Source organism: Rhinatrema bivittatum, chromosome 7 (genome assembly GCF_901001135.1).
Source record: "Rhinatrema bivittatum chromosome 7, aRhiBiv1.1, whole genome shotgun sequence".
Taxonomy (NCBI): domain Eukaryota; kingdom Metazoa; phylum Chordata; class Amphibia; order Gymnophiona; family Rhinatrematidae; genus Rhinatrema; species Rhinatrema bivittatum.
The window spans coordinates 99256114-99283145 of NC_042621.1; the positions used below are offsets into that span (position 1 = coordinate 99256114).

General features: G+C 44.7%; 1 protein-coding gene across 5 annotated transcripts in view; it reads right to left on the bottom strand.

Moving 5' to 3' along the window:
- The window catches only part of LOC115095299 (probable palmitoyltransferase ZDHHC1), a 172517-nt gene that overhangs the window by 113895 nt on the left and 31590 nt on the right, over positions 1–27032 (bottom strand). For all 5 annotated transcript variants that reach the window (XM_029608796.1, XM_029608795.1, XM_029608799.1 and 2 more), the window contains exon 2: positions 2099–2320. In XM_029608796.1, coding sequence (XP_029464656.1) covers positions 2099–2320 — 222 coding nt within the window. The remainder of the gene's footprint in view (positions 1–2098; positions 2321–27032) is intronic.

Consider the following 27032-nt stretch of genomic DNA (forward strand, 5'->3'; position numbering starts at 1 on the left):
TAGCACCTGCTTCCAGAGGTTGCACAAGCATTGGCTCATGTAGATCTAGTAGGAGGCAATAAGCATAGCCCCCCTGGAACACCTTTCTCCCAAGAGGTCCATCGCTCTATGATCCTTCCCGGGGGTCGCCGAGGCATGGGTCCAAAAGTGATTGGCCCTTTTGAGAGCAGATTCGACCACCACCGACTGGTATGACAGCCAACACTTTTCGAACCCCATCCACCTTCCTGTTTACAGGAGGTACTGTGAGGAGGTACTCCCAGATCCTCAGCAGCAATTCCTTAAAGATCTTGTGCACCGGGACTGCCATGATCTCTTTAGGAGCCTCCATGAACTGGGAGGATTTCCAGTATCTTGTGCCTGGCATCCTCCTCTATCATTAACTGAAAAGGGATGGTCTCAGCCATCACCCACATAAAACCTGCAAAGGTCATGTCTTCATTCCTCTGGAGGAGACGGTTCTGAGGGGAAACTCTTCAAGTCCTCAGAGGAGGATTCCGCAGTCATCCACCCAGTGGTTATGCTGGACCTCATCCTCACTGAACTCCACAAGGGATGGGGCCCTAGGTGCTCGGCCTTCGTCCAGAGGCACCGGTGGCAATGGCGCCAGCCCCACAAAGCTGGATGGGGGGCTGCAGACCTTGGTGCCTTGCTGGCCTTGATGGAGCTTCCTCCTCAGAGGAACTGGCAACAAGCACCAGATCGATCAGGGGAAGCCCTGCCGGGCATCAAAAAGTTTTCCGGGAAGCAGCGCCAACTGGGTCGTTAACACATCAATGAGCAAGCTGAGCCGTTCCAGCAGGGAAAGTGCAGATATTGGCACAGTCAGTGTTCTGGTTCAATGCCTCTCAGGGCCCACTCGACACCAGTTGGACTCTACACTCCACCTCCTCCTCCTCAAATGTTGCCAATGCCAAACAAACTGGGAGGCAGGAGGTGCAGCTCCAAAGTCCTTTGGTGCAGATGCCGCCAATGCTGATGTCTTGGACTTCCTTGACCCGAAGAGCTTCTCCATCTCGTCGAGTTCAGCGCGATGCTCCTTCAGGGTCATCTGGTCGCACAAGCGACAACCCTGGACGTCATGCGATGCCTCCAGGCAGAGGATATATACATCCGTGTGGGTCCATAATGGACATAGTCCTCAGGCATTGGGGGCATCAACAAACAGGACAAGTTTATGTCGATATGAACACAGAGGGAAAATTACAGGTGAGGACAGTAGGCGACCAACGCCAGAAGGCACAGAGGCACTGCCGCCACAGGTGAAACGGAGGCAAAAATAAACTTACCGAGCCATCGAAAAACCTGACTGAGAGGCTAGAGGGACCTGCATTGAAGAAAAACACGAAAAACCTGAAGATTCACGAGCTCACGTCACCTCGAGGCAACAGCTCCGGGCTTGGGTGGACTGGAATAGAAGTGAGGCGCAGTCATCATCTCATGAATCATAAGGCCAGAATATTTAAAAAAAATGTAAAAAGCGCTAATGCACTCAAAACACAAACAAAATTTCACCAGGTTTTTCCAACAGAAAATTTTAATCCTTGATAGGGCCAAGGATCCTGTCCTATTTATACTGTTTGAGTGCCTCCTCTTTTTCTCCTTTTGTGCTTTGAATGCAGTCCAATACCACTTATAGCATTGTTACTATAATCTTATCTGTTTCATTTCAAGAGCACTGTAAGATTATCACCAAAAGTATCTAGAGGATTATTGCTGGAAATTATCCCAGTTTGCCCAATGGAGGTGTGTTATAGATTTTATTTATTACAATGGAAGACAGAGAGGCACGAGTAGTCCGGGGTGGACAACTCCAGTACTCGTGAGTCACAAAACAAGCCAGGTTTTCAGAATATTCGCAATGAATATGCATGAGATAGATTTGCATACAATGGAGACAGATTTGCATGCACTGTCTCCTGCATATTTATTGTGAATATTCTGAAAATTTGGCCCGCCTGCAGCTCTCGAGGACTGGAGTGGCCAACCCTGGGATAGTCTATGGAAAACACAAGATTGTGATGACTGGACCCAAAGATTACATCAGCATGCACTACCTGAAGCAGATTTTGACCTTTTCTGGAACAAAAAAGGATACAATGTACCCAGCAGGAATCCAGTGATGAGGAAGGAGAGGAACCAAAATGCCAAAACCAATAACCAAGAAGAAGAAATAAGTTAACCAGGCAATGATTTGAAATGGATGTGGAGGCCAGCTCCAGCCATTGGTTCTGCAATGTGAAGGTGGCTCCACACAATGAGCTCTGCCTTCCTTTGTTTCCGGAGTTGTCTTATTTACTGGCTTATTGCAGAGATTCATCTAAGAAAAAAAAATAAAAAAAAATCTGTAAAACAGAAAAATTACAAAACATGTGCAACAATTTCATCCAATACTTATAACCATGGAGATATCCAGGAGAGGTTTTATTTAACAATACATGTTACAGTGGCACTGCTATGCCAAGAAACCTGGGTTCAATTCCCGGTTCAGAGCTTCTGCACTCCAGGTCAGCTAGAAATGGGATGTTGTGGAGGCAATGTTCACAGTTAAGAACATAAAAAGTGCCATGCTGAGTCAGACCACAGGTCCATTGAGCCCAACATCCTGTTTCAAACAGTAGCCAGTCTAGGTCACAAACCCCAGCAGATCCCAAAAAATAGATCCCTTCCTTGTCGCTCATTCCTAGGGATAAGGAAGTATATTTCAGAAGTCTACATGGCTAACAAGTCTATGGATTTTTCCTCCAGGAACTTGTCCAAACCTCTTTTAAACCCTGCTATGCTAGAAGAATTGACCACATCTTCCTGCAACAAATTCCACAGCTTGCTTGTGTGCCGAGTGAAAAAATACTTGATCCGATTTCTTTTATAATCTGTTAGTTTTATGGAGTTTTCCAAAACTTAGTGCTCCTTCAAAGGGTAAATAACCGCTTCCTATTTGCCCATTCCACCCCCTTGTGATTTTAAAAACCTCTACCATATTTCCTCTTAGCTGTCTCTTCTTCAAGCCAAAGAGTCCTAACATGTTTAGCCTTTCTTCATAAGGGAGCCGTTCCATCCCTTTTGTCACTTTTGTTGTCCTTTATCAAGACAGAGAGACCAGAACTGCACACAATACTCTTAGGTGCAGTTGCACCATGAAATCAGTACAGAGGCATAATGATATTCTCCATTCCTTTCCGAATCTTTCCTAACATTCTATTTCATTTTTTAACCATTGCTGCACACTGAGCTAAGGATTTCAATGTATTGTCCATAACAACTCCAAAATCTTTTCTTTGGAGCATTGTGTGTCTAGATGTAAGACTATTTATCCCTTTGTGCATTACTTTGTGTACTGGAACTGAAGTTGTTTAACATATTCATAAATAGTTTGGAAATAGTTTGGAAAAGAACATTACAAATGAACTGATTGAATTTGCAGATAGCATAAAATTATTCAAAGTTGTTAAAACACGAGCAGATGGTGAGGAACTGCAGAAGGACCTGGCCAGACTGAGGAACTTGGCAGATGAAATTTAATGTGTGCAGACTATGGAGGCAATGTATGCAAATCTCTCTCATGCATATTCATTGTGGATATCCTGAAAACCTGGCCTGTTTGTGGCACTCGAGGATTGGAGTTCGCCATCACTGGTCTATAGTGTCAAATACAGAACTCATATCATTGTATGCAAATATATCTCAGGCATATTCATTATGGATATCCTGAATACCAAACCTGTTTATTGCATGCCAGGACCAGAGTGCCTATCCCTGCAGAAGATCATTCTATTCTGATGCAAAGGTTATCATCAACCAGTATAGGGGGGGGGATTACTTTAACATGGGGTAAACTATTTTTGGCAGAAACATCTCAATTTGTGAATAGGGGGGCTGTAATTTTTCCACTATTATGTACCTTGAGCCACTTGTTTTCTCTACGTGCAAGGTTTCTTATCAAATAATTGCAGATGATATTCACCTATATCCATTAGACAGGCAATGAGAGAAGTAGTTTTATATATTGGGAGATCACATGCAAGCTATTGAAGATTGGATGGTTAGAAATAGGTTGAAACTTAATACACAGAAGACAGAAATTCTGTGGGTTCAGAAAGTAGATTGGGGGTTTTCTAGTCCTTTGGGAATATGGGAACGAAAAACTAAGAGTTAATGACTGTAAAAAGCTTGGAAGTGAAATTGGATGCTGCACTAAACCTTGACTAACATATTGCAGGAATAGTGAAAGTAAGTTTTTATCTGAGATTACAGAAAAAGATTTTTTCTTATCAGACTGATTTTGTGAGGATATTGTACACTATTATTACGCCCCATTTTGATTACAGTAACTCTTTGCTCCTGGGGTTACTTAAGATGAAGTATTAAAAGCTTCAATGTTCCAGAATGCTGCAACCAGATTAGTTGCATGTGTAGGCATTAGAGATTATATTTCTTCTATATTCCAGGAACTACACTGGTTACCCATGGCCTAGCTAGGATCCTTTAAAGTGTGGTTCTGACTTTTAAGGTTAAACATAAAGGGGTAGATTTTAAAAGGTGCGCGTGGGCGTAGATTTGTTCGCACAACCCGGCGTGAACAAACCTATGCCCGATTTTATAACATGCGCGCGCAAGGGGGTGCACAATTGTGCAACTTGCGTGCACCGAGCCGCACAGCCTTCCTCCGTTCCCTCCGAAGCCGCTCCGAAGCCGCTCCGAAACCTGGTCATTTATTGTGTTCCCAAACAAGGGGTTGCTTTGTGCCAGATTAATCATACAAGGGTGCAGGCTTGGGTTTTTTAATGTAAAGCTCCACAAAATTGGAAAAATTTGCCGCTTGAGCTACACCAGGTGGATGATTTGAAGCAATTTCAGCAGAATTTGAAGACAATTTTGTTTTCTGTGACATATGGATAGACACTGTAATAAGAAATTGGATGGCTAGGATTACTTAGAGAGCTTGTTACTGTTCTTTTAATATGGGTTTTAAGTCTATGATGATTGCTTGGTATGCATATGTTCTTGTTATGAATGTGTGTTTTCACCTGTTATGGGCAATCTTTGATAAGTCAGATAAAATACTGTATGAATGACTGAGACTGATCCAGTCCTTATCCCCCCTTGTATGCATGGCATAATTCTGATTTTCCTAAGAATGGGGGGCAGGTTAAACCATTACTGATCAGTTTGCTTGACTGACCTGAGGGAGGGGGCAAGCTTATCTGTCATCTGCCTATCTCTCACTATCTCCCAGAAGTCCTAATTTGTATCTGTCACATCTTCTCCTGGGCTAGTTTGCTGCACTCTCCCCAGCTTCTTAGACTATAAGCTCTTTAGAGCTTGGAATCTTTCTCCTCACCAACTACCTAGAACCCCTCCCATTCTTTTTTTTCCAAAATAATTTTTATTGACATTTTCCAGAGGTTCACAACTAGAAACAGCGACTACAGTACAACTTATACATCGCATAAAGCCTCAAGAAGATATCAGATCTATGTTAATAAATCTCAGAGCCAAAAAAAAAAAGATCTATTACATCACATAACTAGTCTATAGGTATGTTATTATGTGCAATTCTAAGTTGCAAACTCCTGTTTTTCTACATGTAATTCAATACACTCAACAGTTGTGCAGATCAACCACACACACATCCATGCATTCCTCACCACACATCAAAAACAAACCCCCACCCTCCCACCCAGGAGACAGAGCCTAAATTCCACACTTCAGGAGACAATGAAGGGATATAAAATGGGGTCTAGAGCTAGTACCAGTTCGTTTTATAGCCGGCAGTACGCAAGCTGTTTTGACGTCCAAAGGCAGTAGGCCGAAAAAAACGACCCAGCAGTTGCAGTATACTTTGTCAGGTTTACGATGTCCTACAGTAAAGTCAAGCCATTCCATTTGCATGATCGATGCCATCCTCTGATAGCAGGTTGCAATAGATGGCTGGGATAAAGGTTCCACCCAGACGGAGAGAACAGTGCGACAGGCCAGCAGAACAGCACATCTCCCAAAATGATCCAGGGAGGCCCGCTGTGGGTGAGAGCCTCGGAGTAGAACTTCCCCAGCTTTTGCTACTGGTGCTCCGGTGCATTTGCCAATAACTTCCAAAACCGTAGACCAGAACCCATCCAGAGGCGAGCATTCCAGCAAGCGATGTAGCAGATTGCCTTCCTTGTTCTCACATTTTATGCATCTTGGGGAAGGTAGATGTTTTCTGCGGAACATCCGAACATCATCACAGATGGCATGATGCAAAATTCGAAATTGTAATTCTCTCAATCTGGAATCCGGAATGTGAGAGTACATTCTGTTAAAACAATTTAATAATGACTTAGTTGTCAAAGGTTCGCCCGGCAAATCAGACCAATACTGAGCCAGCACTTCCAAATAACAATGGTGGCGAAACCTTTTGCCCAGTATGCTCCAGCCAGTGATTGTATGAGAGACACAGGCTGTATCAAAAAGAGTAGTTGCAAAAGAGAGTTCTGAGCTTAAGGCTTCAGCCGTCCAGTGAAACAGCTGTAGATAATGTCGCGCCTGCAGATAGGCAAAGAAGTGCCGGGGGGGGGGGGGGGGGATATCTGAAAAGTGTGTAGTGTGATTGGAATGTCTGTACTGTAGGCGCCTCCTTCTCATACAAGTGGAAAATAAAGGCAATGCCCTTCCATGCCCATTGTTTGAAAATAAGGGCTACAGTCCTGTCCCGGAGGAAAATCGGCATTGCCCACTAAGTGTGTCCTAACAACTAACCTTGGGATGATCAATAGAAGTAAAAGAGATGCCGTGCCACTCAGTCCTCGGGCAGCGCACATCCACTGCCAGTTGCGTATGCACGGGTAGAGCAATATCCAAGGGAATTCCAAAGTTCGCAGCAATGCTGGACTTGCCTGCAAAAGAAACAGTGGCGACCAAGGGGCCGACATAGTAGTAAGCCAGGCCTGCCTCACAATAAACATAAGAATCGGTAAGCCATTCTCCCACAAATCGCAGTTGGCAGGCAGCATTATAAACTCTGAAATCAGGGAGGCCCAGGCCGCCCTGCTCCCTAGAGCTTTCAAGAGTGGTATACAGTATCCTCGCTCTCTTGCAAGCCCAAATGAACTGGGTAATAGTTGATTTAAATTTTGGGAGATCTTTGACCATGTAGAGTAGTTTGGGGACAATTACCATTTTCACCAAAGCACAACGGCCAAAAAGCGATAATGGGAGGGGTCGCCAGCGTCTCCTTAATATTTATAGCATATAAACATTTTAAGTCCCTGGGGACCCACACCCCCAGGAATTTAATTTTGTCTGAAGCCCAGGAAAAGGGTAAAGTACCTCTCCAGGTGTATTGTAGTTGAGGGTCTATAGCTAGCGCCTCTGATTTTGAGAAATTAATCGCGAACCCCGCAATGTCCCTAAATTGGTTAAACAATTGTATGATTACTGGGATATTGGTACTGGGGCATCCCACAAATAATAGAATATCGTCTGCGAACATGGCCAATTTCAGCGGGTGTCCCCCAATGCTAAGACCCCAAAAACTGCTATCACATCGCAGGCGGGTCGCCAGAGGTTCAATTGCTAGGATAAACAAGAGTGAGTGAGGACACCTCTGGCGCACCCCGCAGTGTAGAAAAAAGGGGTCTGAGAGTGCTCCATTAATTAATATGCGTGCGCTGGGGGTGCTACAGAGAGCTTTCAACCAGATAAGAAATGGACCAGTAAACCCATATTGTTGCAAGACTCAGAACAAATAGTCCCAGGATAGGGAATCGAACGCTTCCTCTGCGTCCAGGCTTAAAATCAGTGCTTCTCCGCGGCTGCCATTTCCTGAAGGTCGCTTACCCGGCCAACTTTTGCCTCAAACTTTGCCTGCCTGCTTGAGCTGACGTCGGAGGGAGGAGCTGAGCCAGACGCCCTCATAACCGGCGTCCCTACGGCGCAGTATCGCGGCTGCCATTTCCTGAAGGTCGCTTACCCGGCCAACTTTTGCCTCAAACTTTGCCTGCCTGCTTGAGCTGACGTCGGAGGGAGGAGCTGAGCCAGACGCCCTCATAACCGGCGTCCCTACGGCGCAGTATCGCGGCTGCCATTTCCTGAAGGTCGCTTACCCGGCCAACTTTTGCCTCAAACTTTGCCTGCCTGCTTGAGCTGACGTCGGAGGGAGGAGCTGAGCCAGACGCCCTCATAACCGGCGTCCCTACGGTGCTGTATCGCCGGCGGCGCGTCACCAAAGCCGCGCGCCTAAGGGGCGCGCGGCTTTGCCCGGCTTCGCCCGGCAGAGACCGGTAGAGGCCGGAAAGCTAACTGTTTGCTAATTCCTCGGAAAGATTTCCACTGTCAACGGCCGCCAGGAACTAGGAAGATTTGATCTACTGTGCTACCGCAAGGAGTCATAACTAAAGGTACTTTTAAAATATTTTTCTTCTGTTTGTGTGGCTGCAATCCTCTTGGTAAATGCCACATACCAAGAGGAAAGCTAAAATTAGAGACATTTCTTCAACACCTAATTTGGATACAAACCAGCCATCTATACAGGACTGTTTTGCAAGAGCCCCCATAATATCACCGGGTGGAGAAGTCGCAGGAGAAAAAAGCCAGGAGCAGGGCCAAAGTCTCCAGACCTTTGAAATATCTTTAAGCCCCGGTGCCCCAGTAACACCAGAGCATCCTACTGGGTCTGTAAGGGGAAAACTTATGTTTGAGGATCCTATCTTGGGGAAAATACAAATGCCAGAAGGAGAACGTAAGGACTTGGAAAACTCTGTATTTCTGAACTCTGAAATTCAGAATTCAGTAGAACACTCTGACATGTTGTCTTTAACCCAAGTTCATCCCAGTAAAGAGCATGTGGAGAAAGGGAAATATGGGAAACAGGAAAGGCCTTTGATTGATGAATTTCCGATTACATCAAAGAAGTTTACTCTGGAGGAAATAGGGGTTATGATACTGTCAATGCACAAATCAATAAATACTTTAGCTAAAACAGTACAGGATTCGCTGAATGATAATAAGACCTTACAAGTAAAAGTAGAGAATGTGGAAACAACTGTTAATAATGTAGTAAAAAGAGTGGATGATATTGAAAAGGTTCAGTTGAATTTAATTAAATCCGAGAGGTTATATGCAGGTAGAATAGAACAGATGGAGAATCAGTTAAGGAAAGCCAATTTGAGAATATTGAACTTCCCAGTAACTCATCTGATTTCCCCTATGGAATTATTTAAGAGTTACTTAATCAATGTGTTAAAGTATGTAGAAAATGCCATTCCAGTTATATCTAGAATATATTACCCGTCTCAAAAAGTTGAAACAAAGGGATTACAACAAGAGCAAGATACATCTAAAGAGAATGCTATAAATCTTTCTGACCTGCTGGAGAAATCGTCAGAATTAGATATTAAAACAAGAGCAGTACTGATTGTCCAGTTTGCCTTTATATCAGAGAGAGATACAGTCCTGAGATTTTATTTTAAAAACCAAAAGTTAAAGTTTCATGGTCAATGTGTCAGCATATTTCCTGATATAGCTAGGGACACACAGTTGAGGAGGAGGGAATTCTTAACTTTGAGGGAAAAGGTGATACAATTGGGAGCCAAGTTTACATTGAGATTCCCATGTCGATGTATTATATCTTTACAAGATTCAAGATTTATATTTAACCATCCTGAACAACTCCGGTCTTATCTGGATTCCCATCCCTAAGGTTTCCATATGAGGGAAATGTAAAAGGGGGGTAAAGGTAGCATATTTGATATTATTGAGATATAAGTTACTGCTCTAAATTGCTATTTACCTAGTTCTTTATTTCCTTATTGTAATCTAAATAGAATTTTACACGGATTGCAAACGTGTTAAGATGTTAAAATGTTTTTGCTTTTGGATGTATTAGAGTTGCAAAGGTGTAATGTCTTTATGAAAATTTGAAATTTCAATAAAAATAAAATTATAAAATCAGTGCTTCTGCTGGGGGTTGGTAACTTAGAGCCGCTATAAGGCGGCGGACATTTCTCTCCCCCTGCCGACCTTTGACAAATCCTGTTTGGTCTGAGTGTATCATACTGGGGAGCATAGTGTTCAGTCTAGCTGCCAAAACTACTGCAAACATTGTTAAATCTACATTAATAAGTGATATAGGACGATAAGATGTCACATCTAGTGGGTCTTTACCCTTTTTGGGCAGCACCACGATCATGGATTGGTTCATACCGGGGGCTATCAGGTTCATAGTAGACAGATCATTATAAAAAGAAGTCAATGTCAGAAGAAGAGGGAACTTCAGTATTCTGTAGAATTCGGCCCCCAGACCATCCTGCCCTGCTGCTTTCCCTAGGGTTAGGCCTTGTATCATAGAGTAAATTTCACTGTCCTTAAAAGGTGCATTTAGGAGGTCAATTTGGTCGGGTAAGAGCTTTGGCCATGGGAAATCATGAAAAAAATGATGTAGAAATTTCGGCATTTCTAGGCCAAGTACAATATAGAGCACTATAATATTCTAAAAAAATGGGAGGAAATATCTGCCTGTGTGACTTTGTGGTTGCCATCCTTGTCTTTTATTCCAGTTATGATAGATTTTTGTTGGCAGCCCCGTACCAAATTTGCTAAGAGTTTACTCAGCCTATATCCATGTTTATATAGTTGGTATTGGTAGTATCGCAAGGACTTAGTACCCCTTCGGTGTAGTAAAAAATTTAGGGCGTCACAAGCGTACTCCACCTGAAACCTTGCAGAGACAGACATGTGTCTTACATGTTGTAATTGGAGTGATTTGAGCACATTTGTGAGATCTCATTATTACTTGTTCTGTCAATTTAGCTACATAGACGATAATGTGCCCACGAATCATGACTTTACCAGCTTCCCATAAAGTGGTTATAGACATTTCTGGTGTAGTATTAGATTTTATATAATCCTCCCAACAGGAATGTAGATAAGAATGGAAGGCTTTGTCAAGAAATAGATAGGGGCGCATGTGCCACGAGAAAGGGGCGTGAGGTGAGCATCCAATCTCTAAACCAACAGAGATGGAGGCGTGGTCAGAAATAGAGATCGTGCCGATGGTGGCGTGCTCTACCCTCGGAAACAGAGTATCTGAGGTCAGTATATAGTCCAATCTGGAGTACGCTTGGTGGGAATTGGAGAAAAAAAGTGAAGACTAGCTCCCCAGGGTGTAGCACCTGCCAGACATCTAACAATTTTAGCTCATGTGATACAAAACCATGTGTTAAAATCTCCCCCAACCACCAACTAGTAGTCACTTAGGTCAGTAAGTCTGGCGACTAGGCCGGTAAAGAATGAATGAGAGTATACATCTGGCACGTATAAATTACAAAACGCCAGTTTCTGCCCATTTAACATTCCCTCAGCTATTACATATTGGCCCTCAGGGTCCTGCCACACTCGGTCTATTTGGAAGGGTAGTTGCTTATGCATGAGGATAGCCACTCCACGTTTTCTAGAGGAGAAAGAGGAGTATACGCATTAACCCACCCAATCTCTTTTCAGTTTCCCATGTTCACTGTCGGTCAGATGGGTTTCCTGTAAAAAAAACCCACATTGGATCGCATGCGCCGAAACATGGATAGTAGTTTCCCCCTTTTTATAGGTGAATGGATCCTATCAACATTCAAAGAGGCGACTTTGACTTTAACCATGTCGAATTACGGTATTCAAAGTGAATAAAGAAGTCCACACAGAACTGTAGGTATATATGTGTCTAGCATCTCGGGGCCTCCCATCCTAAGCCCCAAGATTGGCACCCCTCCGACTTCCCAGCAACATCCCCGGTATGCATAGAACGTCCCCTTTGGTCTCCTTCCCTTATACTCTCCTCTCTGTCCATCCCCACCCCCTTCACACATACTAAAACACAATTATCATCATTATGCTCCTAGAGGCTCGGGGCCTCCCCGCACATAGACCGATCATATCTGAATGCAGTCAGGAATGCCCCCCACCCCCGATGCCCCCTCTCCCTTTCAATAATTCTTCTTGGGATAACACTCCTGTTAAACCTTATTGAACACACATTTTCAGTAAAAGTTGCTTCTCATAAACTATACTTCCAGGAACGCCTGGAGTAGTAGAAGAAGACCACAATGATGGCCCTTTGCATCGCCAACACAATTCTGAAACCTGTACCTCAAACAAGGGAAATCAAATAAGTGCAAAGGGACAGTCATCAATAAGCGGGCTGAACTATAGCCCAAACATTAGTGCCAAACCAATTGTTACTCACTACAAGGTCCTTAGTAAAGGCAAAAATCAGAGTCAAAACTGAGTGCTATCTCCAGGTTCATGTTGCGATTTCCGGTTGCCGCTTGCTCCTTAGTATTGAAGAAGAGCAGTTTGTTCTTGAGGGAGACCCACAATTTAGCAGGGTATAAAAGGGTGAAACGGATTTCCCGTCTATGGAGTTCCAAGCAGGCAGGAGACATCTCTCTCTGTTGTGCCGCTGTAGTTGCAGAAAAATCATTGAAAAGGATGCGATTCCCTTGGTATTCCACTGCCGGCTGCTGCCGATAAACCCGTAGGAGCTGGGTTTTATGAGCCCAATTTAGGATAAAAGCCATCACCGGGCACGGCCTGGTAGCATTCTCACGTGGTGGGCCTACTCAGTGAATTTGTTCACATCGTAATTGATCGTTGGGCAGGTCTAACTTGAGATGTTCCAGAAGCCAGTGTTATATAAAGGTATACAGTACCTCTTCCTTTAGGGATTCGGGCAAGCCAATAATTTTAATATTGTTCTTGCGGCATCGGTTTTCTTGGTCCTTGAGCCTGTCCAAGAGTATTATTTGTTGGGCCTGCAGCTCCCTCACTTGTTGCTCAGCTGAGACAAGCCGGTCTCTGTGGTCTGAGAGATGCTGTTCTGCTTGGACCAGGCATTGAGACTGCCCCTCAATGGTATTTTTTATTTCCTCCATGGAGGTTTGTATTTTAATGAACCAGTCATCGAGGGCCATGGTGACACTATTAGAAATTTGTTGGAGCACTTCTGTGGACACGCTTGCCAGAGTTTTAGGAGCTTTGGGCAAGGTCACCATTTTGAATGTGTTGCCCCAGCGTTCCACTGCACTGCGAGTGATTCTGTGTCGCATCCCTCGCCATTACACCACCCGGTTCAGAGCTCTGCACTACCCCATTCACCACTGTTACCAGGTTCTCCCACTTAAACATAAAAATGGGACATTAAAGTAGATAAAAACCGCAAATTTTGGAGAGGGATGCGCAGAGCTCTCCCCCCAGACTTCCAACTCCGCTACGTCATCACCAGAAGTTCTCGAACTTCTCCCGTTCTTTCTCCTCCATGTTCTGTCCACATTACCCAGCATCTCCCTCCCCTCATTTCGCCCCCAACTTGTCTGATCTTTAATATCCCTCAGTCCCTTCTTCAATGGCAGCAGTGGTAATATCAGCAGGCAGGTCCAGTCTTGAGCTCCCAGTGCCTACTCATGGCAGAGGCTTCCCCTTCCCCACACATGCCTCTGCACCAGGTCCCAGTAAGGAACAGACTGGGGAAATTTTCAGTTGTGGTCATCCCTAGAATTGGTGTGGAGGGACAGGGGCAGAGGTCCACACAATCTCTCTTTCTAGTTTTTCACTCAGGGATGACCCAGCACTATCCTTCTTCTGTGACTCCAGGGCTCTCCCCCATGACGGCCTCTCATTCAGCAGAGAACATCCCTCTGCTTCCTGCTCTAGGCCTTCCTGGCCCCAGGCAAGTGAAGGGAATGAGACAAGTTAGAGCACACAAATTCAGATAACTTTATTGGCATGGCAATTTTTAGTGTTTGCAAGTGATACATAAAAGGGTTAAAGTAAAAAGAAAAATATTACAAAATAGTGATAACTGAGATAAAATTACAGGGAGACAAGGCCAATTTCCAGGTTCTGATGCTGGCCCATATTGTCCCTGTTCAGATCAAGTTTCTAGTTTGTAGCAGGATACAATACATTTTGCTACTATAGCCACTATTTCTCCAGTTTTCCCCCAGAGCAGAACCGTTCTGTTACCTAATTCCACTCCACTTCGTCTGTTTCTCTCCCCTCCCAGACAGCCTGCAAAGAACAGGCGAGGAGGACTGGTCTCTTGAGATATCCCAGGCCTCTACTGCTGCCTCTGCTCCAGGGCTAAAACTAAATGACTCAAGAGGTCAAATGCCTGCTATGTACAGATGATTTGGTCATTCTGTGCCCCACCAAAGAAGGGGCTACAAGAGAAACTAAACCTGCTAGAGCCCTACTGCAAATCATGGACCCTACAAGTAAACCTGGAGGGGAAAAAAAAAAAGTATGATTTTCCAGAAAAGGCTAAAAAGAAATCATCAATAGAAATTCAACAACATAAGAACATAAGAAATTGCCATGCTGGGTCGGACCAAGGGTCCATCAAGCTCAGCATCCTGTTTCCAACAGTGGCCAAACCAGGCTACAAGAACCCGGCAAGAACCCAAACACTAAGAAGATCCCATGCTACTGATGCCAGTAGTAGTAGTTGCCATTCCCTAAGTCAACTTGATTAATAGCAGTTAATGGACATCTCCACGAACATATCCAAACCTTTTTTAAACCCAGCTACACTAAGGGCCGGATTTTAAAAGGGATATGCGCATAAGGTACGCACGTAACCCTTTTAAAACGCCCCGTGCGTGCCGAGCCTATATTGCATAGGCTTCCGGCGCGCGCAAAGCCCCAGGACACGCGTAGGTCCCGGAGCTTTTTTGGGGTGGGCATGTCGGGGGCGTGACGTGGTCGGCGCGTCATCGGGGGGCGTGATTTCGGCCCGGGGGCGTTCCAGGGGCGTGGCTGTGGCCTCCGGACCAGCCCCCAGACCGGATCATGGCACGCGGCAGCCGGCCCAGCAGGCGTAACTTGTGCGACAGAGGTGGGGGGGAAGGTGGGGGGAGGCGGAGGAAATGGGCAGCGCGCACAGGGCTCGGCGCGCGCAAGTTGCTCAAATGTGCACCCCGTTGTGCGCACCGACCCCAGATTTTATAAGATACGCATGGCTAGGCGCATATCTTATAAAATCCGGCGTACTTTTGTTCGCGCTTGGTGTGCGAACAAAAGTACACGCGCGCGCTGTGTTTTAAAATGTACCCCTAACTGCACTAACCACATCCTCTGGCAACAAATTCCAGAGCTTAATTGTGCGTTGAGTGAAAAATAATTTTCTCTGATTAGTTTTAAATGTGCTATTTGCTAACTTCATGGAGTGCCCCCTAGTCCTTCTATTATCCAAAAGTGTTAATAACCGATTTACATCTACCCATTCTAGACCTCTCATGATTTTAAAGACTTCTATCATATCCACCCTCAGTCGTCTCTTCTCCAAGCTGAACAGCCCTAACCTCTGCAGTCTTTCCTCATAGGGGAGCTGTTCCATCCCCTTTATTTTGGTCGCCCTTCGTTGTACCTTCTTCAGTGCATCTATATGTTTTTTGAGATACGGTGACCAGAACTATACACAGTACTCAAGGTGCAGTCTCACCATTGACTGATACAGAGGCATTAAGACATTTTCCGTTTTATTCACTATTCCCTTCCTAATAATTCCTAACTTATAGGTCGATACAGTACAGTGCACTCCAGTAGAGCGCACTGTTAGCCCGGGTTTGGCCGCGCGTTTTCAACGCGCTAGCTTTATCCCTTATACAGTAAGGGGTAATAGTGCATCGAAACCGTGCGGCCACCCCCCCCCCCCCCCAAAACCAATAGCGCCCGCAACATGCAAATGCATGTTGATGGCCCTATTAGTTATTCCCAATCGATCCAGCAAGCAAAATGTGCAGCGAAGCCGCACATTTCTTTCAAAAATTAACACCTGCCCAAATGCCGGCGTTAATTTCTGCCGGCGCCGGGGAAGTGTACAGAAAAGCAGTAAAAACTGCTTTTCTGTACACCCTCCGACTTAATATCATAGCGATATTAAGTCGGAGGCCCCAAAATTTAAAAAAAATAAACAATTAAAAAAAAAATTTTAAACCGGCCCGTGGGTCTGAAGACAGATGCTCAATTATGCCAGCGTCCGTTTTCCAAACCCATGGCTGTCAGCGGGTTTGAGAACAGACGCCGGCAAAATTGAGCATCGGCTGTCAAACCCGCTGACAGCCGCTACTCCTGTCAAAAAGAGGCGCTAGGGACGCGCTAGTGTCTCTTTTTACCACGGGCCCTCATTTGCATACTAAATCGCACACACAGGAGAGTGGCCTGTGCGTGTGTCAGGAGAGCGGGCATTCGCCTCAGAGCACCGGCTCTCCCGTGGGTTTTACTGTATTGGCCTGATTGTTTGCTTTTTTGACTGCTGCAGCACACTGAGCTGACGATTTCAGTGTATTATTCACTATGACTCCTAGATCTTTTTGTGGGTAGCTCCTAATATGGAACCTATCATCATCTAACTTCTGCATGGGTTATTTTTCCCTATATGCAACACCTTGCACTTGTCCACATTAAATTTCATCTGCCATTTGGATGCCCAATCTTCCAGTCTCGCAAGGTCCTCTTGCAATTTATCGCAAACCGCCTGTGATTTAACTACTCTGAATAATTTTGTATTATCTGCAAATTTGATTACCTCACTCATCATATTCTTTTCCAGATCATTTATAAATATATTGAAAAGCACCGGCCCAAGTACAGATCCCTGAGGCACTCCACTATTTACCCTTTTCCACTGAGAAAATTGACCGTTTAATCCTACTCTCTGTTTCCTGTCTTTTAACCAGTTTGTAATCCACGAAAGGACATCGCCTCCTATCCCATGACTTTTCAGTTTTCTTAGAAGCCTCTCATGGGGGACTTTTTTCAAATGCCTTCTGAAAATCCAAATATACTACATCTACCGGTTCACCTTTATCCACATGTTTATTAACCCCTTCAAAAAATGCAGCAGATTTGTTAGGCAAGACTTCCCTTGGGTAAATCCATGTTGACTGTATTCCATTAAACCATGTCTTTCTATATGCTCTGTGATTTTGACCTTTAGAATAGTTTCCACTATTTTTCCCGGTACTGAAGTCAGGCTCACTGATAGGAAAATTAGTTCTTACCTGTTAATTTTCGTTCCTGTAGTACCACGGATCAGTCCAGACGGTGGGTTGAGCCTCCTTTCCCACTGTCTGGACTGATCCGGGTACGTACAGGAAAGGAAAATTAGTTCTTACCTGTTAATTTTCGTTCCTGTAGTACACGGATCAGTCCAGACAGTGGGAAAGGAGGCTAAACCCACCGTCTGGACTGATCTGGGTACGTACAGGAACTATAGTTTCCTGGATCACCCCTGGAGCCCTTTTTAAATATTGGAATTACATTCTTCCTAAATAAACAAGTTGACCAGCGTGTCACGCACTCCCACTGATGTGGCTGCTCTTCTCTTCCCATTCAGGGAGAGACTGAGTGCAGACATCCTTTCACTGCTACTGTGCCATCTGGGATGTCAGCATGCTCAAGCCCAGATGGGAATGGCACCAGTATTAGTGGGAGTTAGCAACTGTAGCATGGCCTTTTCTTCTTCCTGCCCCTCTGTGGCCCGGAAGAGGGAGTGATGCTCAGTGGGGCACAAGACAAAAAGAAAGGGCCATGTTGCATTCAAAAGTAATAGCAGCATCAGGCCGAGGAGCAGCGAAGGCCTGGGGAAAAACATCTGACGATCTGCAGCGTTAGTCCCAGCAGCCAATGTGTTTGTTTCTTGGGCTGCAGGAGGCTGCTGCAGCTCCCAGTGTGCTGAGGGGGAAGTGAGTGAAATTAAGAGCAAGCCAGCATGTGTGTGTGAGAGAGAGAATGTGTGTGATTGAGGGAGAAACTGATCAGGGAGGTGACTAGTGTGCATATAAGAGAGAGAGAAATTAGTCAGGGAGTTGACTGTGTGAAAAAGACAGATTGGTCAAGGTGATGACCGTGAGAGAGTGGTCAGGGAGCTGACGTGTGCGTGTGTGTGTGTGTGTTGGTGTGACTTTTGTGTGTGTATGTGTGTAAAAAACAGAAAGAGAATGGTCTTGGGCCCTAAGGAAGAGGGCCATGAGTACTGAGCTTCAGCAGCCCCTGCTGCTTCTGGTGTAAGCTACTGGACTGCAAGGGAAAGAAGTAGGAGAGTTGCTGGAGAGGGTAAGTTAAGATGCATTTTAAGTTGATTTTTCTTGATCTGGACATCAGAACAACAACAATTTTATCTTGCCTCTTTATTTGTTTCCTCTTTTTATTATCATCTTGGAAATACAGACTGTGACCGGTAACAGTAGATATGGTGACCTTTGTCATTTTTGTCAAAAACCAAATCCTGTTTCAAGAATGCCTTATGTCTTATTTCGCCTATTCAGTAATATTGATACTATCTACATTATCTTTATTACTAATTAATGCACAATCTGTAAGGAAAAAAGTCCTAATCATCTATGATTTAATTTCTATTAATAAACCAGACAGTTTATTACTGAATCCTATCACTCTTAATAATTTATGCCCACCAGATTATATTTTCTTTTTTGAAGCTAGATCTAACCATCGAGGAGCAGAACTGTTAGCTGTTATCAAGGCTTCCATACTCCCTCGTAAAAAAGCCTTGATCTCTAAACCCCCATAAGAAATCATGTTAATTTCAACTTCTAGTGCTAACTTTTCTGTTGTTTACTGTCCTCCTGGCTTGATAAGTTCAGACCTATTTCCTCTACTTGAAACCTTGGCCTCCCTTCCAGTAGACCTTTCTCAAACTATTCTTGGAGACAATCTCCACATAAATCTTTCTCCTCCTCCTCCCACTGTCTCCTCTTTTCTAGAGGCTATGGCTGGCTTAGGCTGGGAGCAGTTGATTCATGAATTGACGTATAGACATGGTCACTCACTAGACCTAATTTTTTGTAATTCCCAATTCATTCATATGCCATCGATTAAGTTTAATTTTCAATCTGTTCCCTGGTCAGACCATTCTCTAATCTCCTTTTCTAATAACATCTCATGCAAAAAAACAAAACTTGTTTACAATGAACAATCCTAAATTAAGAAAAGGATGATCAGTCCAGATCTCTTTATTGAAAACATATCACCTAATCTACCTACTTTAACAGATGACGACATCAATTATTCAATGACTACTTGGAACACTGCCCTAACTCAGACTTTAGATGCGATTGCTGCAAAAAAAGTTTGCTATGTTAAAAAGAAATCAAATTCTTCTGGTACATTCCACAATTGCAAAAATTAAAAACTGAACTACGGCACCATGAACAACGATGGTGTAAACATTCTACAACCAATTGTACAAACATGTTTTACTCCTGCTTGAACAAATACAGGAAACAAATTAACTTTGCAAAGAAGAAATGATTAGGCAAATAAAATACAAGCTGTGAATGGTAATCCAAATATCCTTTTTAACATAGTAAAATCTTTAACAACTCAAAAAACAAATACTTTTACGTTCATTGACAATTTAGTCTGTAATAACATAGCCGATTTCTTTAAGAACTAACAGGTCAATACAGTAAAGTGCGGCCACGGTTACCCTGCTCCTAACCTGCTTTCTACTCACTTTTCGGCTGCGTTAGTCCAACCTGCGATTCACTATCCCCTTTAACCCATTCTTACCGCCTCTTTAAATCACCGGGTAACCCCTTCTGCCCACGGCATGTATATTAGATGTAAACGATCGAATTAGCTATTCCCTCCCATACAGTAACGCGCGCCCCGACTATCGCTTTTTTAACCTGCCATTTTGCCGCGCATTTAACCTGCTAACTTACCGCCTACCCTTACCCCTGCATTAGAGGCAGGGGTAAGGGTAGGCGGCAAACTCCCCCAGCCCCCGCTCACCTGCCCTGGCCGCGTCCATGGGTGCTGGTCTCCGGGGCAGCCCCAGTCCTCTCCCCTCCTCCCGAAGCAACGAAAGCGGAAAAAAGCGAAAAAGCGAAAAAAAAAAGTAGCAACGAAGTGGACGGTTCTCCTACGCTTGGGATTGCCAGTCCTCTCTCCCCTCCTCCTGAAGCAAGGCGCGTAAAGCCTGCCTCCCGGAGCTGCCGGCGAAGATGGATGCCTGCACGGGCGAAAGCGGCCCCTGTGCGTGCAATTGGGCCGCTCAAGGCATGACGTCACGAGCTCCGGGAGGCAGGGGAGCCGCAGTCCATCTCCGCCGATGTCCGTCTCCGGAGGGGGGCTGCAAGAAGAGTAAGTCACTTCGTTGCTTTACACTGCCAGTCCTCTCTCCCCTCCTCCCGAAGCAAGGCTGCTTTACGCGCCTTGCTTCGGGAAGAGGGGAGAGAGGACTGGCAATCCCGAGCAAAGGAGAACCGTCCACTTCCTGGTACCTGTCATTTCAAATGTCATTTGAAATGACAGGTACCAGGAAGTGGACGGTTCTCGGACATGCTGGTATCTGTCATTTCACGGACGCTTCACGGACATGCTGGTATCTGTCATTTCAAATGTCATTTGAAATGACAGATACCAGCATGTCCGTGAAGCGTTAGGCCAGCGCACCCAGGATACTGTATAGCGCTCTATACAGTAAAATGGGTTGCGCGGGCCTAACGCTTCACGGACGCTTCTTGGACGCAGCTTGCATTTGCAAGCTATTTAAATACAGTATCGAGCGGTAGGTGAGCCGGACTGTGCGTGCGGCAACCACGGGTGCGCCCGGCACTAACGCAGCTCTTCCTACCGCTCCTTACTGTATCGGCCTGAATGTTATGAATATCTCAAAACAATTTTCTCATCTACCAATACCTAACTCAAATTTACCTTTAGTCACCAGCACCTGGTCAACTTTTGATAACATTATCCCCTCCATCGCCCATATTATATCCAAAATGAAAATTTCATCTAGCCACTTCAATGCCTGCCCAGGTTACCTTTTAAAAGCTGCTGAAGAATAACTTGCTCCAACTTGAGTTCATCTTGTAAACGTTTCCCTCAACTCAGGTATTTTTCCTGATCAATTAAAACAAATTTCCATCCTACCCATTTCTAAGAAAAAAAAAATTCAGATGCCACTGATTTTAATAACTTACGGCCAATTGCTATACTAACCTCACTTGCAAAAATTATTTTGAATCAGTCATTCTGCACCAACTATCTGAATACATCAGCGAGAATACCATTTTTCACCCCAATTGGCATAGTTTCCGGAAAGGATACAGCATGGAAACTTTACTTATATCCTCATTCGACACAATTATTAGAGGTTTTGATTCAAATACAGATATTTTAGTTTTACTAGATATCTCAACTGCATTCAACACCATCGATCACTCATTGCTAACAGGTCTTCAATCAATTGGTATTACTGGTGTAGTTCTCAACTAGTTTAGATCCTTCCTAACTAATCGTCCCCAACAAATAAATATAGGTACTCATTACTCCAAGTGATACACTGTTCCATCTGGCATTCCTCAAGGATCATCATTATCAGCCATTCTGTTTAACATTTATCTCCTTCTCGTGTCACCTTCTGGCAGGTCTAGGCGTAGATTTTAAAATCTATGCTGATGATATTCAATTTTTGTTCCTTATAGCAATGCCTGGTCATATATACTTTCTTTTGTGAAACTATATATCAACTATTAATATCTGGTTAGCCCACAACAGTCAGTCAAACTCAACCCCCTCAAAAACTGAGATATTACACCTGTCCACTATTCCACAGTCCTTATGTCGTTCTCCTACTCACCTTCACTTTGACAATATACTATACTATACTATACTATTCCCATCATAATGAAAGTCCGTAATCTTGATATCTCCATTGACTCAACTTTATCCATGTCTCACAATATTTCTGTTTTGGTTAAAATGTCATTCTTCAAGATTCATCTACTAAAATGCCTTAAACTGCTACTATATCCACATGACTTCTAAACCGTATTACAGGCCCTCATTCTTGCAATGATTTATACTTAGGTCTCCAAGCTACTGCTATCCACCCCTTTCAACTGATCCAAAATGCTGCTGCATGCATTTTGGTTGACCAAACCATCGCAATCACATAATGCCCATTGTTTCCTCGTTACATTGGCTACCTGTTTCCTACCGCATCTAATACAAAATCATTATGACAATCCACAATCTCCTCTATAATACTTCATCAGTTTGGTTATGTTCAAGCTTACATATTCATCAACAAACTCGTCATCTTCGTTCACTAAACAAAAATCTCCTTGAAGTATCCTCTATAAAACTAGCCAGATTAAACAAGAAAGCACGCCTTCATGGTTGCAGGTCCTATATTATGGAATTCTTGCCCTGATTCCTTAAGGCTTGAATCCACCTCTAAAGAATTTAAAAAGAAACTAAAGGCCTATTTGTGCAGCTTGCCATTTAGCCATTTAATTCCTGATTAAGGTCCCTTTTTCTACAGCTCTGATTCGAGTTCATGTAACTTTTTTTTTTTAATAAGAAATGTATCACCTTATTTTAAGTTATTGACTTATTTGTACTGTTGTAGATCTTATTTTTATTACGTATGCTGTATATCTTATTTTATTATGTATGTTTTTATGGAAACCGCTTCAAGAATTTCCTGTGAAGAAGCGGTATAAAAAAATTGTAATTAAAATAAAAATAAATAAATTTTAATTACTGGCAGGCCGATACAGTAAGGTGCGGTAGAAAGGGGTGCGTTAGGGCCGGGCACACCCGCGTTTGCCGCACGCACAGTTTGAAACACATACCGCTCGATACTGTATTTAAATGGCATGCAAATGCAAGGTGCATCCCGGAAGCGCAATCCATTTTACTGTATAGGCGCAATACAGCGCCTATACAGTATCCTGGGTGCACTGGTACCTGTCATTTCAAATGACAGGTACCAGGAAGTGGATACAGGAGAAGGGCTGACTGACCCCCTAACTCCCCCCAAACTTTCCACCAGCCCCCGCTCACCTGCCCTGGCTGCGTCCATCTCCCGCGCTGACAGCTCCGGAGCAGCCCCAGTCCTCTCTCCCCTCCTCCCGGGGACAGCCGGCAGCGAGAGCGGCTTCAGCAGCCCGGGGCGGATCGGGCGCTCCCCATGGCTCCCTATTCTCTAAAACGTAATGAGTGCACGCCGTGACCTCGGACGTCCAGCCGGGCGCTCAGGTCACGGCGTGCGACGTCCGAGGTCACGGCGTGCACTCATTACGTTTTAGAGAATAGGGAGCCATGGGGAGCGCCCGATCCGCCCCGGGCTGCTGAAGCCGCTCTCGCCGCCGGCTGTCCCCGGGAGGAGGGGAGAGAGGACTGGGGCTGCTCCCGCACTGTCAGCGCGGGAGATGGACGCGGCCAGGGCAAGTGAGCGGGGGCTAGCAGAAAGTTTGCCCGATTCACTTCGGTCTTGTTCCAGGGAGATAGGGGGTCAGGCAGTAAAGCGGGGCTGGCTAGGGCTGCTCCGTGGCCCGTGAAATTTCGTCTCGGCTTGCCTGACACTCCACACTAACGCAGGGGTAGGGGTAGGTGGTAAATTAGCAGGTTAAACGCGCGGCAAAACTTCAGGTTTAAAAAGCGATAATCGGGGCGCACGTTACTGTATGGGAGGGAATAGCTAATCCGATCGTTTACATCTCATATACATGCCGCGGGTGGAAAGGGTTACCCGTAGATTTAAAGAGGCAGTAAGGATGGGTTAAAAGGGATAGTGAATCGCAGGTAGGACTAACGCAGCCAAATTGTGAGTAGAAAGCGGGTTAGAAGCAGGGTAACCGCGGCCGCACTTTACTGTATCGGCCTGTGGGTGTTATGTGATGTGTCTGCTGTTTTTAAATATTTTGTGTTTGGAGAATTTTTAATAATTTTTATGAGTTTGTAATTATTGGATAATATTCTGTTCATTTGTTTTGAAACATATTCTCTTTATTAGTATAGTTTTACAATTATTTTATATTTCTTGAGGAATGTACAAAGAAATGTGCAGACAAAAACTGAACCGGAAACAACAAGAAGCCAAACTCTGTATGCAGTGCAACAATGGAAAACAAAACCATTAGCTTTATGGTCCTGTATTTGGTGAGGGTCTGTCTGTGTTCTGCATGTGTGACCCAGGTAAGGGTATTCTGCAAGCTTGTACTTTCCAAGTAGGGATCTACATTAGCTTGGCTTGTTCTGTTTTCCTAATAAGAAGTGCACTGGTGGTTTAATATTTCATAGGTTGGGTTGTGACTGTTTGAGTGTGTTCCATAATACAGGTGTAACTTTGTACAGATTTGTTTGTGTGTATTATTGCAGATCCTGGGAGTGTTAGGTGCTATATTTCTGTTTCTATTTCTTCAGGTTTGCACTGCAAGCAAAGTGGCATTTTTGGATTTCCATTCCATCTGTCTCCTTATTTGTAATTTGTGGTCTTTCTGTACTTGGTGCAGGATGCCTCTGTGTGTGCGACCAAGGTGAGGTATTTTACTAACATGTAGACATTTGTATCAGTCTTGTTGTGTTTTCTCAATAGGACATGCATTGGTGGTGAACTGCTGTCTTTTCATAAGGGCTATTGCACCTGGTAGGACAGAGTTTTTGTTGCTGTTACTGAGGTCACACCAGAAATATCTTTTTTGTATGGTGTGTTGAATGGGGGATGTCCTAGTTCTGCTCTGCATGCATTGTTGGGGGTCACGGGGTGGGGGGGTCCTGTGGAAGCAGAGTGTATGTTTACATTTAGACCCATGATGGTCATGTGTTCAGTGTGTCATGCTTGTGAGACCCATCTGTCAGGTATATCCCAACAGAAAATAGGTTAAGAACCACTGCCCTGGACTATACATACCTTGGGGCTTGTGATTAAGTAAATCTAGGAATTTTAAACTGGCTATAAAAATATTTCAAGAAAAAACTTTTATGAACCTGATATGTAGGAGAGCAGATGTTAGTCCTCACACATGGGCGACATCATCAGATGCAGCCTGGTACTAAAAACAATGTCAATGTCAAAGTTTCTGGAACTTTGACTGAGCATAGTGAGCATGCCCAGCATGCCCTATTCCAAGTGTCCATGCAAGGTCCCTCTTCAGTCTCATAACATAGAATTACAATAACATTAAACAAAAAAAATGAGAAACCCAACTCTGCGGGGTGGCAGTTGGGTTTCGTGAGGACTAACATCCTGCTGTCCTAGGAGAACATCTGTTACAGGTAAGCAACTCTGCTTTCTCCTAGGACAAGCAGGATGGTAGTCCTCACACATAGGTGAATCCCTAGCTACAGGCTGCTCCCCAAAGCAAAAGGGGACCAGCAAGCACCAACCAGATGCCAATGGGCACAACAACCACAGTGCTGTTGGTAACAGAGGGGGAGACAGCCTGAAACCTATGGGCCCTAGGCAGGGAAAGCTGGGTTCTACATATCAAAGAGATTCTGAAGGACAGACTAACCAAACCTACTGTCACGTCAGCCATCCCTATCCAGACAGTAGTGAGATGCAAGTGTGTAGAGAGACTCCACATCACAGCCTTGCAGATCTCCTCCATGGGAACTGCTCACAAATGGGCCACTGACATTATCATGGCTCTGACAGAAAAAGCCTTGATATGACCCCCAAGATGCTGTCCTGCCTGGACATAACATAAGGAGATGCAATCTGTTAGGCAATTGGATAATATCTGTTTGGCAACAGCAACTCCCAATCAATTCCTATCAAAGGAAATGAAAAGTTGGGTGGACTATCTATGGGCTCCTGACCGCTCCAGAAGGAAGGCTAAGGCTCTCTTGCCATCCAAACTGTGCAGGGCTCGTTCGCCTTGGTGCGAATGGGACCTGGGAAAGAATGTTGGCAGGACAACTGACTGGGTAAGATGGAAATCCATCACCACTTTAGGCAGGAACTTAGGGTGCATACGCAAGACCACCCTATCATGATAAAACAGTATAAGGTGGATAAGTCACCAAGGCCTAGAGCTCGCTGACTCTGCATGCTGAAGCGACCGCCACCAAAAATATGACCTTCCAGGTCAGGTACTTCAGGTCACAGGAGCACAGCGGCTCAAAAGGAGCTTTCATCAGCTGAGCTAATACCACACTGAGGTCCCAAGACATGGCGGAAGGCCTTAGGGGAGGCTTCAGTTGAAAGAGGCACCACATAAAGTATACAATTAATGGCTGTACAGAGATGGGCGTACAATCTGCACCTTGGTGGTATGTGCCAATTGCACTTAGATGAACTCTAACAAAGTTGGTTTTCAAGTCAGCCTCCGATAGGCGTAGAAGACAATCAAGCAGTTTTACGTGGGGCAGAAGAGATCTAGGGCCTTCTGCTCACACCACACAGAAAACCTCCTCCACTTCAGTCCATAGGACTTTCTAGTAGAAGGGTTTCTAGAAGCCACCAGGACCAGAGACGTCTTCAGAAAGATAGAGCAATACAGGATTAACCTAACATCCAGGCTGTGAGCAGCAGGGCCTGGAGTTTGGGATGCTGCAGTCTGCCCTGATCTTGCATGATGAGATCTGGGGAAGTCCCCAGACCAACTGGTTTCCAGATGGACAACTTCCAAAGAAGTGGAAACCAAATCTGATTTGGCCAATGAGGGGTGTATGAATAGCCAGCACAAAACGAAACCTACTGGATTAACAGTCAGCACAAATGACAACATACTTCAGGAAACGAAACTTAACTGGACTCATTCTCTGCAAATAATAACAAGAGGCTTCTGCCCATAGTAACAGAGCACGTACACATGCACAAATTTATTAATTGGACAAGGGATAAGAGGTGGGCAAATGCAGACACCTGTTGATTGGCTGAAGGTAACCCTTTATAATACTTTGCACTAGCAGTATTAGCCCTGTGTAGGCTTGAGCATATGACACTTGCTTTGTATTGCTTGCTACTCCTGGAGAACTTTTACGCACTTCTCCATAAATAAACTTCTCACTTTTATGACTCTTAGAGCTGGTCTTTATTGGTCTTATTAGTCCGAGGTTTACATCTGGTGCCGTGACTTCGGGGACACCCCCGACACCCCCCCCGCGCAAGCCTCTACGGGTGGTCTGTCTCTGGTACCGGGCAGGTGGCAATCGCCCCCGCTACCTTTTGTCCCAACGCCTCGAGCGTAGTTGTCGTCGGTAAGCAGCACCCTGAAGTGGTGCACAAGAGGCTGTGACTCGTT